The 13794-nt window shown below is 49.2% G+C and overlaps 1 protein-coding gene across 2 annotated transcripts in view; it reads right to left on the bottom strand.

Moving 5' to 3' along the window:
* The window catches only part of RNGTT (RNA guanylyltransferase and 5'-phosphatase), a 945165-nt gene that overhangs the window by 587326 nt on the left and 344045 nt on the right, over positions 1-13794 (bottom strand). For both annotated transcript variants that reach the window (XM_063916923.1, XM_063916922.1), the window contains exon 9: positions 2161-2296. In XM_063916923.1, the coding sequence (XP_063772993.1) occupies positions 2161-2296 (136 nt within the window). The remainder of the gene's footprint in view (positions 1-2160; positions 2297-13794) is intronic.

Here is a 13794-nt window from a genome sequence, read left to right as displayed (position 1 = left end):
GTTACCGGACCATTTTGCAATGGCTTTTGTGATCCACGCACATGCAATACTGGGTCTTTGGGCCACCCCAGCAACTGTATACAATGATTTGAGTGTAGTCTCAATTTTACGATCAGCCATATCTTTTAGGGAGGCTGCACCAGGGACCGGCAATACAATTTTACGCGACAGCCTATGATGCGTCTACTATCGGTGGATTTTCCCATTTTTTCCTATCCTCTAGGGGAAAAGGAAAATATGAGAGCAACCTTTTAGGGATTTGACATTTCTTATCAGGATTAACTCACAGTTCTTCAAACATGGTATTCAATTCCTTTGATACAGGAAGTGACTGAGGACTTTTTTACATTAAAATAAGATTCCACACACTCCTCTGACACCTTATCAGGAATTTGCAGAACATCTCAGATAGCCTCTATAAGAGCCTCTATTCCCTGTGACAGAGTAGCATCCCCCCCCCCCCCCCCCCTCCAAATCCTCCTCACCATCCTCCATGTCTAACCTGTCAGAGTCCGACTGCAGGATATGGGCCAGAGATCATTTTTGTGGACAAATGGGAGGGGATAGAGATGCTGGTTTGGGGACGGAGTCACTATTCATAAACTCATCGACAGTCTGTCTTATGTATTGCGTCTCTTTCTCATTGCGGGATAGCTTTGTAGAAATATTTGAGATCATTCCCTTAATGGAAGAAACCCAATCCAGATCAGCCCCGATATTCTGGGAAGGTGCACTGCCCAGATTACCCAGCAGTGAGCACCCTGGTGAAGAGGAACACTCCGCTGTACAAGAAACACACTCTTTGCCTGACAATATAAATGTGACAGCACACACCCACAGGAAAGGTCACAGCACAATTGTGACAGCACATTTAACCCACAAAGAGCCCTTCAGGGAGACACAGAGTTATTTGGAGCCAGCCCCCACTGTACCCTTATCGCTAATGACAAGCTTAGCCGGGTTGCAGACTAAGTACCCTGATAGGGGACTAAGTATAATAAGAATTGCTCCCACCCTGCTATGACCCCCTGGTACAGCTGAGGTAATCTGGAGTCTCTCCAGAGGAGCTGCGCGTCCCTGTCAGTCAGTGTCTGTGTCCACTGCAGAGGGAAAATGGCTCTGGTGAGCTGCTGGATCCTCTTATAGTGAAGGCCCCGCCCCTTCAATGGCGCGCGGTCTTCCCGCTTTTTTTTTTTTAATACTGGCTGAGATAATCTGGTGCTTAAATTGGAGAGAAAACCGTTTTAAGGCTATTTTCTCCAGTGTGGGTACTGTGTACAGTGTACTGAGACGCAGCTGTGTACTGTGTCTGGAGACGCATTCCGCCCCGGTTAGAAGCCGTGCGTCTCCGTACCCTCATTCAGCCATAATGTCCGGCGACCCGCTAGTTGGGACGCTGGCTTAGTATTAACCACTCTTCATTCTTCTGGCTCTGTTAGGGGTGGCGGCGTGCTACGGGAATGTACGCTCGCCGTGGTGGAGCTTGCGAATAGTCCCCTCAGGAGCTCAGTGTCCTGTTAGCGGGGGACGGGACCATTAACCCTTCAAGAGGTTGGGCCGTTCCCTCCCTAAGTCCCACAAAGCAAGCAGACTGGTGCCAACCAGCCCTGCCTGAAAATAAACACATAAAATAAATGCAGAAAACTCTTCAGGCAGGAGCTTCCATAAGCGTGACCGGCTCCTCCGGGGACATTTTCTAAACTGAGTCTGGTAGGAGGGGCATAGAGGGAGGTGACAGCCCACACTATCAAATTCTTAAAGTGCCCATGGCTCCTAGTGGACCTGTCTATACTACATGGTACTAAATGGAACCCCAGTATCCTCTAGGACATAAGAGAAATAACTATTAATAATAAAAATAAAAGTCTAGTTAGTACTTGCATTTTGTATGCAATTAATTCCTGTATTAAGTACGCTTAAACAATTTGTGCACATTATAAGCCTGCTGTTGCTGAATTGTTCTACCTGCATAGACAAACATATAAAAAGATGGATGTGGAGCATTACTGGGTGTGTAGAATGTCAATGTGTAATTAGGCACACACAGGACTGAAAAGTTGATAGAATGCAGTCAGAGACAAAACATCCCAGTTTTTTCAAATATTTTTGCAGATTAAAGTCCTGAAAAGATTATAGCATATTAACAGCGCATTGACTTACTCCATCTAGAAGAGTGTTGGTCAAATGGACTCTGAGGTCTTTTCGAAATGGGAATTCAAGATTAGATACATGAAATACCGAGTTATCTCTGTCTATCATGAACACTTCATGTTTTCCATCAATCATCATCATATAGCTGTAAAAGAAAAACCAGAAACAAACATTATACATGTATCTTGTTTGCGATCTGTGACCAATAAGTGGAACATGCTGTAAATGTACAACATGCGCTGGTGTAAATATTAAAGTTAAACATTCTCTTATATTGCACTTAAAACAAATAATAAGAATTTACTCACCGGTAATTCTATTTCTTGTAGTCCGTAGTGGATGCTGGGAACTCCATAAGGACCATGGGGAATAGACGGGCTCCGCAGGAGACTGGGCACTCTTTAAAGATTAGGTACTATATCTGGTGTGCACTGGCTCCTCCCTCTATGCCCCTCCTCCAGACCTCAGTTAGAGAAACTGTGCCCGGAAGAGCTGACATTACTAGGAAAGGATTTGGAATCCAGGGTAAGACTCATACCAGCCACACCAATCACACCGTACAACTCGTGATAACTATACCCAGTTAACAGTATGAATAACAACTGAGCCTCACTGAACAGATGGCTCAGAACAATAACCCTTTAGTTAGGCAATAACTATATACAAGTATTGCAGACAATCCGCACTTGGGATGGGCGCCCAGCATCTACTACGGACTACGAGAAATAGAATTACCGGTGAGTAAATTCTTATTTTCTCTGACGTCCTAGTGGATGCTGGGAACTCCGAAAGGACCATGGGGATTATACCAAAGCTCCCAAACGGGCGGGAGAGTGCGGATGACTCTGCAGCACCGAATGAGCAAACTTAAGGTCCTCCCCAGCCAGGTTTTCAAACTTGAAGAATTTTGCAAACGTGTTTGATCCCGACCAGGTAGCAGCTCGGCAAAGTTGTAAAGCCGAGACCCCTCGGGCAGCCGCCCAAGTAGAGCCCACCTTCCTCGTGGAACGGGCCTTTACTGATTTAGGATGCGGCAGTCCAGCCGCAGAATGTACAAGTTGAATCGTGGAGCAGATCCAGCGAGCAATAGTCTGCTTAGAAGCAGGAGCACCCAGCTTGTTGGGTGCATGCAGGATAAACAGCGAGTCAGTCTTTCTGACTCTAGCCGTCCTGGAAACATAGATTTTCAGGGCCCGGACTACGTCCAGCAACTTGGAGGCCTCCAAGTCCCGAGTAGCCGCAGGCACCACAATAGGTTGGTTCAAATGAAACGCTGATACCAACTTAGGGAGGAATTGGGGACGCGTCCTCAATTCTGCTCTGTCCATATGGAAGATCAGATAGGGGCTTTTACAGGACAAAGCCGCCAATTCTGACACCCGCCTAGCCGAAGCCAAGGCCAAAAGCATGACCATTTTCCACGTGAGATATTTTAATTCCACGGTCTGAAGTGGCTCAAACCAATGTGATTTTAGGAAATCCAACACAACGTTGAGATCCCAAGGAGCCACCGGGGGCACAAAAGGGGGCTGAATGTGCAGCACTCCCTTAACAAACGTCTGAACTTCAGGCAGTAAAGCTAGTTCTTTTTGAAAGAAAATACACAGGGCCGAAATCTGTACTTTAATGGAACCCAATTTTAGGCTCATAGTCACTCCTGACTGTAGGTAGTGCAGAAAACGACCCAGCTGAAATTCTTCTGTGGGGGCCTTCATAGCCTCACACCAAGCAACATATTTTCGCCATATGCGGTGATAATGCTTTGCTGTCACATCTTTCCTAGCTTTTATCAGCGTAGGAATGACTTCAACCGGAATGCCCATTTCCATCAAGATCCGGCGTTCAACCGCCATGCCGTCAAACGCAGCCGCGGTAAGTCTTGGAACAGACAGGGCCCCTGCTGTAGCAGGTCCTGTCTGAGAGGCAGAGGCCAAGGGTCCTCTGAGATCATTTCTTGCAGTTCCGGGTACCAAGTCCTTCTTGGCCAATCCAGAACAATGAGTATAGTTCTTACTCCTCTCTTTCTTATTATCCTCAGCACCTTTGGTATGAGAGGAAGAGTAGGGAACACATAAACCGACCGGTACACCCACGGTGTCACTAGAGCGTCCACAGCTATTGCCTGAGGGTCCCTTGACCTGGCGCAATATCTTTTTAGCTTTTTGTTTAGGCGGGACGCCATCATGTCCACCTGTGGCCTTTCCCAACGGTTTACAATCAGTTGGAAGACTTCTGGATGAAGTCCCCACTCTCCCGGGTGGAGGTCGTGCCTGCTGAGGAAGTCTGCTTCCCAGTTGTCCACTCCCGGAATAAACACTGCTGACAGTGCTATCACGTTATTTTCCGCCCATCGGAGAATCCTTGTGGCTTCTGCCATCGCCATCCTGCTTCTTGTGCCGCCCTGTCGGTTTACATGGGTGACCGCCGTGATGTTGTCTGACTGAATCAGCACCGGCTGGTTTTGAAGCAGGGGTCTTGCCTGACTTAGGGCATTGTAAATGGCCCTTAGTTCCAGAATATTTATGTGTAGGGAAGCCTCCTGACTCGACCATTGTCCTTGGAAGTTTCTTCCCTGAGTGACTGCCCCCCAACCTCGGAGGCTTCCTTCCGTGGTCACCAGGACCCAGTCCTGTATGCCGAATCTGCGGCCCTCTAGAAGATAAGCACTCTGCAGCCACCACAGCAGAGACACCCTGGCCCTCGGGGACAGGGTGATAAGCCGATGCATCTGAAGATGCGATCCGGACCACTTGTCTAACAGATCCCACTGAAAGATCCTTGCATGGAACCTGCCGAATGGAATTGCCTCGGAAGAAGCTACCATCTTTCCCAGGACTCGCGTGCAGTGATGCACCGACACCTGTTTTGGTTTCAGGGGGTCTCTGACCAGAGATGCCAACTCCTTGGCCTTCTCCTCCGGGAGAAACACCTTCTTCTGTTCTGTGTCCAGAATCATACCCAGGAATAGCAGACGCGTCGTAGGAACCAGCTGCGACTTTGGAATATTCAGAATCCAGCCGTGCTGTTGTAGCACTTCCTGAGATAGTGCAACCCCGACCAACAACTGCTCCCTGGACCTCGCCTTTATAAGGAGATCGTCCAAGTATGGGATAATTATAACTCCCTTCTTTCGAAGGAGTATCATCATTTCGGCCATTACTTTGGTAAATACCCTCGGTGCCGTGGACAGACCAAACGGCAACGTCTGGAATTGGTAATGGCAGTCTTGTACCAGAAAACGGAGGTACTCCTGGTGAGGTGGGTAAATGGGGACATGCAGGTAAGCACCCTTGATGTCCAGTGATACCATGTAATCCCCTTCTTCTAGGCTTGCAATAACCGCCCTGAGCGATTCCATTTTGAACTTGAACCTCCTTATATAAGTGTTCAAGGATTTCAAATTTAGAATGGGTCTCACCGAACCGTCTGGTTTCGGTACCACAAACATTGTGGAATAGTAACCCCGTCCCTGTTGAAGGAGGGGAACCTTTATTATCACCTGCTGGAGGTACAGCTTGTGAATTGCCGCCAGCACTACCTCCCTGTCCGGGGGAGTGGCTGGCAAGGCTGATTTGAGGTAACGGCGAGGGGAAGACGTCTCGAATTCCAGCTTGTATCCCTGAGATACCACTTGTAGAACCCAGGGATCCACCTGTGAGCGAACCCACCGGTCGCTGAAGTTCCGGAGACGGGCCCCCACCGCACCTGGCTCCACCAGTGGAGCCCCAGCATCATGCTGTGGATTTAGTGGAAGCAGGGGAGGATTTTTGTTCTTGGGAACTGGCTGTATGGTGCAGCTTTATCCCTCTACCCCTGCTTCTGGGCAGAAAGGACGCGCCTTTAACCCGCTTGCCTTTCTGGGGCCGAAAGGACTGTACCTGATAATAAGATTTTACTTACCGATAAATCTATTTCTCGTAGTCCGTAGTGGATGCTGGGACTCCGTAAGGACCATGGGGAATAGCGGCTCCGCAGGAGACAGGGCACAAGAATAAAAGCTTTAGGATCAGGTGGTGTGCACTGGCTCCTCCCCCTATGACCCTCCTCCAAGCCTCAGTTAGGATACTGTGCCCGGACGAGCGTACATAATAAGGAAGGATATTGAATCCCGGGTAAGACTCATACCAGCCACACCAATCACACCGTACAACTTGTGATCTGAACCCAGTTAACAGTATGATAAAACGAAAAGGAGCCTCTGAAAAGATGGCTCACAACAATAATAACCCGAATTTTTGTAACAATAACTATATACAAGTATTGCAGACAATCCGCACTTGGGATGGGCGCCCAGCATCCACTACGGACTACGAGAAATAGATTTATCGGTAAGTAAAATCTTATTTTCTCTGACGTCCTAGTGGATGCTGGGACTTTGTAAGGACCATGGGGATTATACCAAAGCTCCCAAACGGGCGGGAGAGTGCGGATGACTCTGCAGCACTGAATGAGAGAACTCCAGGTCCTCCTCAGCCAGGGTATCAAATTTGTAGAATTTAGCAAACGTGTTTGCCCCTGACCAAGTAGCTGCTCGGCAAAGTTGTAAAGCCGAGACCCCTCGGGCAGCCGCCCAAGATGAGCCCACTTTCCTTGTGGAATGGGCTTTTACCGATTTTGGCTGTGGCAGGCCCGCCACAGAATGTGCAAGCTGAATTGTACTACAAATCCAACGAGCAATCGTCTGCTTAGAAGCAGGAGCACCCAGCTTGTTGGGTGCATACAGGATAAACAGCGAGTCAGATTTTCTGACTCCAGCCGTCCTGGAAACATATATTTTCAGGGCCCTGACAACGTCAAGCAACTTGGAGTCCTCCAAGTCCCTAGTAGCCGCAGGTACCACAATAGGTTGGTTCATGTGAAATGCAGAAACCACCTTAGGTAGAAATTGAGGACGAGTCCTCAATTCTGCCCTGTCAGAATGAAAAATTAAGTAAGGACTTTTATATGATAAAGCCGCCAATTCTGACACACGCCTGGCTGAAGCCAGGGCTAACAGCATCGTCACCTTCCATGTGAGATATTTGAAGTCCACAGTGGTGAGTGGTTCGAACCAATGTGACTTTAGAAAACTCAACACAACATTGAGATCCCAAGGTGCCACTGGAGGCACAAAAGGAGGCTGTATATGCAGTACCCCTTTTACAAATGTCTGAACTTCAGGCATTGAAGCCAGTTCTTTCTGGAAGAAAATCGACAGGGCCGAAATTTGAACCTTAATGGACCCTAATTTTAGGCCCATAGATAGTCCTGTTTGCAGGAAATGGAGGAAACGACCCAGTTGAAATTCCTCTGTAGGGGCCTTCTTGGCCTCACATCACGCAACATATTTTCGCCAAATGCGGTGATAATGTTTTGCGGTTACGTCCTTCCTGGCCTTGACCAGGGTAGGGATGACTTCATCTGGAATGCCTTTTTCCCTCAGGATCCGGCGTTCAACCGCCATGCCGTCAAACGCAGCCACGGTAAGTCTTGGAACAGACAAGGCCCCTGCTGGAGCAGGTCCTTTCTCAGAGGTAGAGGCCACGGTTCTTCCGTGAGCATCTCTTGAAGTTCCGGGTACCAAGTCCTTCTTGGCCAATCCGGAGCCACGAGTATAGTTCTTACTCCTCTCCTTCTTATGATTCTCAGTACCTTTGGTATGAGAGGCAGAGGAGGGAACACATACACTGACTGGTACACCCACGGCGTTACCAGGGCGTCCACCGCTATTGCCTGAGGGTCCCTTGACCTGGCGCAATATCTGTCTAGTTTTTTGTTTAGACGGGACGCCATCATGTCCACCTTTGGTTCTTCCCAACGGTTTACTATCAGGTGGAAGACTTCTGGGTGAAGTCCCCACTCTCCCGGGTGGAGGTCGTGTCTGCTGAGGAAGTCTGCTTCCCAGTTGTCCACTCCCGGAATGAACACTGCTGACAGTGCTATCACATGATTTTCCACCCAGCGAAGAATCCTTGCAGCTTCTGCCATTGCCCTCCTGCTTCTCGTGCCGCCCTGTCTGTTTACGTGGGCGACTGACGTGATGTTGTCCGATTGGATCAATACCGCCTGACCCTGAAGCAGGGGTTTCGCTTGACTTAGGGCATTGTAAATGGCCCTTAGTTCCAGAATGTTTATATGAAGAGATGCTTCCATGCTTGACCACAAGCCCTGGAAATTTCTTCCCTGTGTGACTGCTCCCCAGCCTCTCAGGCTTGCATCCGTGGTCACCAGGATCCAATCCTGAATGCCAAATCTGCGGCCCTCTAGTAGATGAGCACTCTGCAGCCACCACAGAAGAGACACCCTTGTCCTTGGCGACAGGGTTATCCGCTGATGCATCTGAAGATGCGATCCGGACCATTTGTCCAGCAGATCCCACTGAAAAGTTCTTGCATGGAATCTTCCGAATGGAATCGCTTCGTAAGAAGCCACCATTTTTCCCAGGACCCTCGTGCACTGATGCACTGACACCTGGCCTGGTTTTAGGAGGTTCCTGACTAGCTCGGATAACTCCCTGGCCTTCTCCTCCGGGAGAAACACCTTTTTCTGGACTGTGTCCAGAATCATTCCTAGGAACAGTAGACGTGTCGTAGGAATCAGCTGCGATTTTGGAATATTTAGGATCCACCCGTGCTGACGTAACACTACCTGAGATAGTGCTACTCCGACTTCTAACTGTTCCCTGGACCTTGCCCTTATCAGGAGATCGTCCAAGTAAGGGATAATTAAGATGCCTTTTCTTCGAAGAAGACTCATCATTTCGGCCATTACCTTGGTAAAGACCCGAGGTGCCGTGGACAACCCAAACGGTAGCGTCTGAAACTGATAATGACAGTTTTGTACCACAAACCTGAGGTACCCTTGGTGAGACGGGTAGATTGGGACGTGGAGATAAGCATCCTTGATGTCCAGAGACACCATATAGTCCCCTTCTTCCAGGTTTGCTATCACCGCTCTGAGTGATTCCATCTTGAATTTGAACCTCTTTATGTAAGTGTTCAAGGATTTCAGATTTAAAATTGGTCTCACCGAGCCGTCCGGCTTCAGTACCACAAACAGCGTGGAATAATACCCCTTTCCCTGTTGTAGGAGGGGTACCTTGATTATCACCTGCTGGGAATACAGCTTGTGAATGGCTTCCAAAACTGCCTCCCTGTCGGAGGGAGACTTTGGTAGAGCAGACTTCAGGAACTGGCGAGGGGGAAACGCCTCGAATTCCAGTTTGTACCCCTGCGATACTACCTGTAGAATCCAGGGGTCCACTTGCGAGTGAGCCCACTGCGCGTTGAAATTCTTGAGACGGGCCCCCACCATGTCTGAGTCTGCTTGTAAAGCCCCAGCGTCATGCTGAAGACTTGGCAGAAGCAGGGGAGGGCTTCTGCTCTTGGGAAGCGGCTGCATGGTGCAGTCTTTTTCCCCTTCCTCTGCCCCGGGGCAGGAAGGAATGGCCTTTAGCTCGCTTGTACTTATGGGAACGAAAGGACTGAGTTTGAAAAGACGGTGTCTTTTTCTGCTGATGTGAAGTGACCTGGGGTAAAAAGGTGGATTTTCCAGCCGTTGCCGTGACCACCAGGTCCGATAGACCAGCCCCAAATAACTCCTCCCCTTTATACGGCAATACTTCCATATGTCGTTTTGAATCCGCATCGCCTGACCACTGTCGCGTCCATAACGCTCTTCTGGCAGAAATGGACATAGCACTTACTCTTGATGCCAGGGTGCAGATATCCCTCTGTGCATCACGCATATATAGTAATGCATCCTTCAAATGCTCTATAGTTAACAGTATATTGTCCCTATCCAGGGTATCAATATTTTCAGTCAGGGAATCCGACCACGCGACTCCAGCACTGCACATCCAGGCTGAAGCGATTGCTGGTCGCAGTATAACACCAGTATGTGTGTATATACTTTTAAGAATATTTTCCAGCCTTCTATCTGCTGGTTCCTTGAGGGTGGCCGTATCAGGAGACGGTAACGCTACTTGTTTAGATAAACGTGTGAGCGCCTTATCTACCCTAGGGGGTGTTTCCCAACGCGTCCTAACCTCTGACGGGAAAGGATACAGTGCCAATAATTTTTTAGAAATTAGCAGTTTTTTGTCGGGGGAAACCCACGCTTTATCACACACCTCATTTAATTCATCTGACTCAGGGAAAACTATTGGTAGTTTTTTCACACCCCACATAATACCCTTCTTTGTGGTACTTGTAGTGTCAGAAATGTTCAATGCCTCCTTCATTGCCGTGATCATGTAACGTGTGGCCCTACTGGACATTACGTTTGTCTCCTCACCGTCGACACTAGACTCAGTATCTGTGTCTGTGTCGACCCACTGAGGTAACGGGCGTTTTAGGGCCCCTGACGGTGTCTGAGACGCCTGGACAGGCACTAATTGATTTGCCGGCTGTCTCATGTCATCAACCGTTTTTTGCAAAGTGCTGACATTATCACTTAATTCTTTAAATACGATCATCCAGTCAGGTGTCGACACCCTAGGGGGTGACATCACTAACCCAGGCAATTGCTCCGCCTCCACATCATTTTCCTCCTCATACATGTCGACACACACGTACCGACACACAGCACACACACCGGGAATGCTCTGATAGAGGACAGGACCCCACAAGCCCTTTGGAGAGACAGAGGGAGAGTCTGCCAGCACACACCAAGCGCTATATATATATATATATATACAGGGATAACCTTATATAAGTGTTATTCCCTTATAGCTGCTGTTTATATAATTTTTAGCTGCCAATAGTGCCCCCACTTCTCTTTTTTACCCTGATTCTGTAGCAAGTCTGCAGGGGAGAGTCAGGGAGCCGTCCTTCCAGCGGAGCTGTGAGGGAAAATGGCGCTTGTGTGCTGAGGAGATAGGCTCCGTCCCTTCACGACGTCCTTATCTCCCGCTCTTTTCTGTAATAATGGCAGGGGTTAAAATACATCCATATAGCCCCAGAGCTATATGTGATGTATTCTTTTGCCACCTAAGGTATCATCTGTTATATTGCGTCTCAGGGCGCTCCCCCCCAGCGCCCTGCACCCTCAGTGACCGGAGTGTGAAGTGTGCTGAGAGCAATGGCGCACAGCTGCGGTGCTGTGCGCTACCTTAGTCTGAAGACAGGATCGTCTTCTGCCGCCGATTTCACCGGACCTCTTCGCTCTTCTGGCTCTGTAAGGGGGCCGGCGGCGCGGCTCCGGGACCCATCCAGGCTGAACCTGTGATCGTCCCTCTGGAGCTAATGTCCAGTAGCCTAAGAAACCCGATCCACTCTGCACGCAGGTGAGTCCGTTTCTTCTCCCCTTAGTCCCACGATGCAGTGAGCCTGTTGCCAGCAGGACTCACTGAAAATAAAAAACCTAAACTAAACTTTTATTCTAAGCAGCTCAGGAGAGCCACCTAGCCTGCACCCTTCTCGTTCGGGCACAAAAATCTAACTGAGGCTTGGAGGAGGGTCATAGGGGGAGGAGCCAGTGCACACCACCTGATCCTAAAGCTTTTATTCTTGTGCCCTGTCTCCTGCGGAGCCGCTATTCCCCATGGTCCTTACGGAGTCCCAGCATCCACTAGGACGTCAGAGAAAATACGGTGCTTTCTTAGGCTGTGAGGGAACCTGAGGTAAAAATGTCGACTTCCTAGCTGTTGCTGTGGAAACGAGGTCCGAGAGACCATCCCCAAACAATTCCTCCCCCTTGTAAGGCAAAACCTCCTTGTGCCTTTTAGAATCCGCATCACCTGTCCACTGCCGAGTCCATAATACTCTCCTGGCAGAGATGGAGATTGCATTTATTCTAGATGCCAGCCGGCAAATATCCCTCTGTGCATCTCTCATAGATAAGACTACGTCTTTAATATGCTCTATGGTTAGCAATATAGTGTCCCTGTCAAGGGAATCAATGTTATCAGACAGGGAATCAGACCACGCTGCTGCAGCACTGCACATCCATGCTGAAGCAATAGCAGGTCTCAGTATAGTACCCGAGTGTGTATATACAGACTTCAGGATAGCCTCCTGCTTTCTATCCGCAGGCTCCTTTAAGGCGGCCGTATCCTGAGACGGCAGCGCCACCTTTTTTGACAAGCGTGTGAGCGCTTTATCCACCCTCGGGGATGTCTCCCAGCGTAACGTGTCCTCTGGCGGGAAAGGGTACGCCATCAGTAACTTTTTAGAAATCACTAGTTTCTTATCGGGGGAAGCCCACACTTCTTCACACACTTCATTCAACTCATCTGATGGGGGAAAAACCACTGGTTGCTTTTTCTCCCCAAACATAATACCCTTTTTAGTGGTACCTGGGTTAATGTCAGAAATGTGCAACACATTATTTATTGCCGTAATCATGCAACGGATGCCCCTTGTGGATTGTGTATATGTCTCATCCTCGTCGACACTGAAGTCAGACTCCGTGTCGACATCTGTGTCTGCCATCTGAGGTAGCGGGCATTTTTGAGCCCCTGATGGCCTTTGAGACGCCTGGGCAGGCACTGGCTGAGAAGCCGGCTGTCCCACAGCTGTTACGTCATCCAGCCTTTTATGTAAGGAGTTGACACTGTTGGTTAATACCTTCCACATATCCATCCACTCTGGTGTCGACCCCGCAGGGGGTGACATCACATTTATCGGCACCTGCTCCGCCTCCACATAAGCCTCCTCATCAAACATGTCGACACAGCCGTACCGACACACCGCACACACACAGGGAATGCTCTGACTGAGGACAGGACCCCACAAAGTCCTTTGGGAAGACAGAGAGAGTATGCCAGCACACACCACAGCGCTATATAAACAGGGATTTACACTATTACAGAAAGTGATTTTCCCTATAGCAGCTATACAATACAGTTTTGCGCCAAAATTTAGTGCCCCCCTCCCTTTTTTACCCTTTGAGCCTGGAAACTGCAGGGGAGAGCCTGGGGAGCTGTCTTCCAGCGGAGCTGTGAAGAGGAAATGGCGCCAGTATGGTGGGGGAGATAGCCCCGCCCCTTTTTCGGCGGGCTTCTCCCGCTCTTTTATTAATATTATGGCAGGGGATTTTTACACATATATAGTTTATTAGACTGTATTATGTGTTGTTTTGCCAATTTAAGGTACTCTAATTGCAGCCCAGGGCGGCCCCCAGCGCCCTACACCCATCAGTGACCGGAGTATGTGGTGTGCATAGGGAGCAATGGCGCACAGCTGCAGTGCTGTGCGCTACCTTAATGAAGACCGGAGTCTTCAGCCGCGATTTCCAGGATGTCTTCTTGCTTCTGGCTCTGCAAGGGGGACGGCGGCGCGGCTCCAGGACCGGACGACCGAGGCTGGGCCTGTGTTTGATCCCTCTGGAGCTAATGGTGTCCAGTAGCCTAGAAGCCCAAGCTAGCTGCAAGCAGGTAGGTTCGCTTCTCTCCCCTAAGTCCCTCGTAGCAGTGAGTCTGTTGCCAGCAGATATCACTGAAAATAAAAAACCTAATAAATACTTTCTTTACTAGAGGCTCAGGAGAGCCCCAAGTGTGCAACCAGCTCGAGCCGGGCACAGATTCTAACTGAGGTCTGGAGGAGGGGCATAGAGGGAGGAGCCAGTGTACACCAGATATAGTACCTAATCTTTCTTTAAAAAGAGTGCCCAGTCTCCTGTGGAGCCCGTCTATTCCCCATGGTCCTTACGGAGTTCCCAGCA

This window comes from Pseudophryne corroboree, chromosome 4 (genome assembly GCF_028390025.1).
Source record: "Pseudophryne corroboree isolate aPseCor3 chromosome 4, aPseCor3.hap2, whole genome shotgun sequence".
Classification (NCBI taxonomy): domain Eukaryota; kingdom Metazoa; phylum Chordata; class Amphibia; order Anura; family Myobatrachidae; genus Pseudophryne; species Pseudophryne corroboree.
This window is presented reverse-complemented; position numbering and strand designations above follow the sequence as displayed.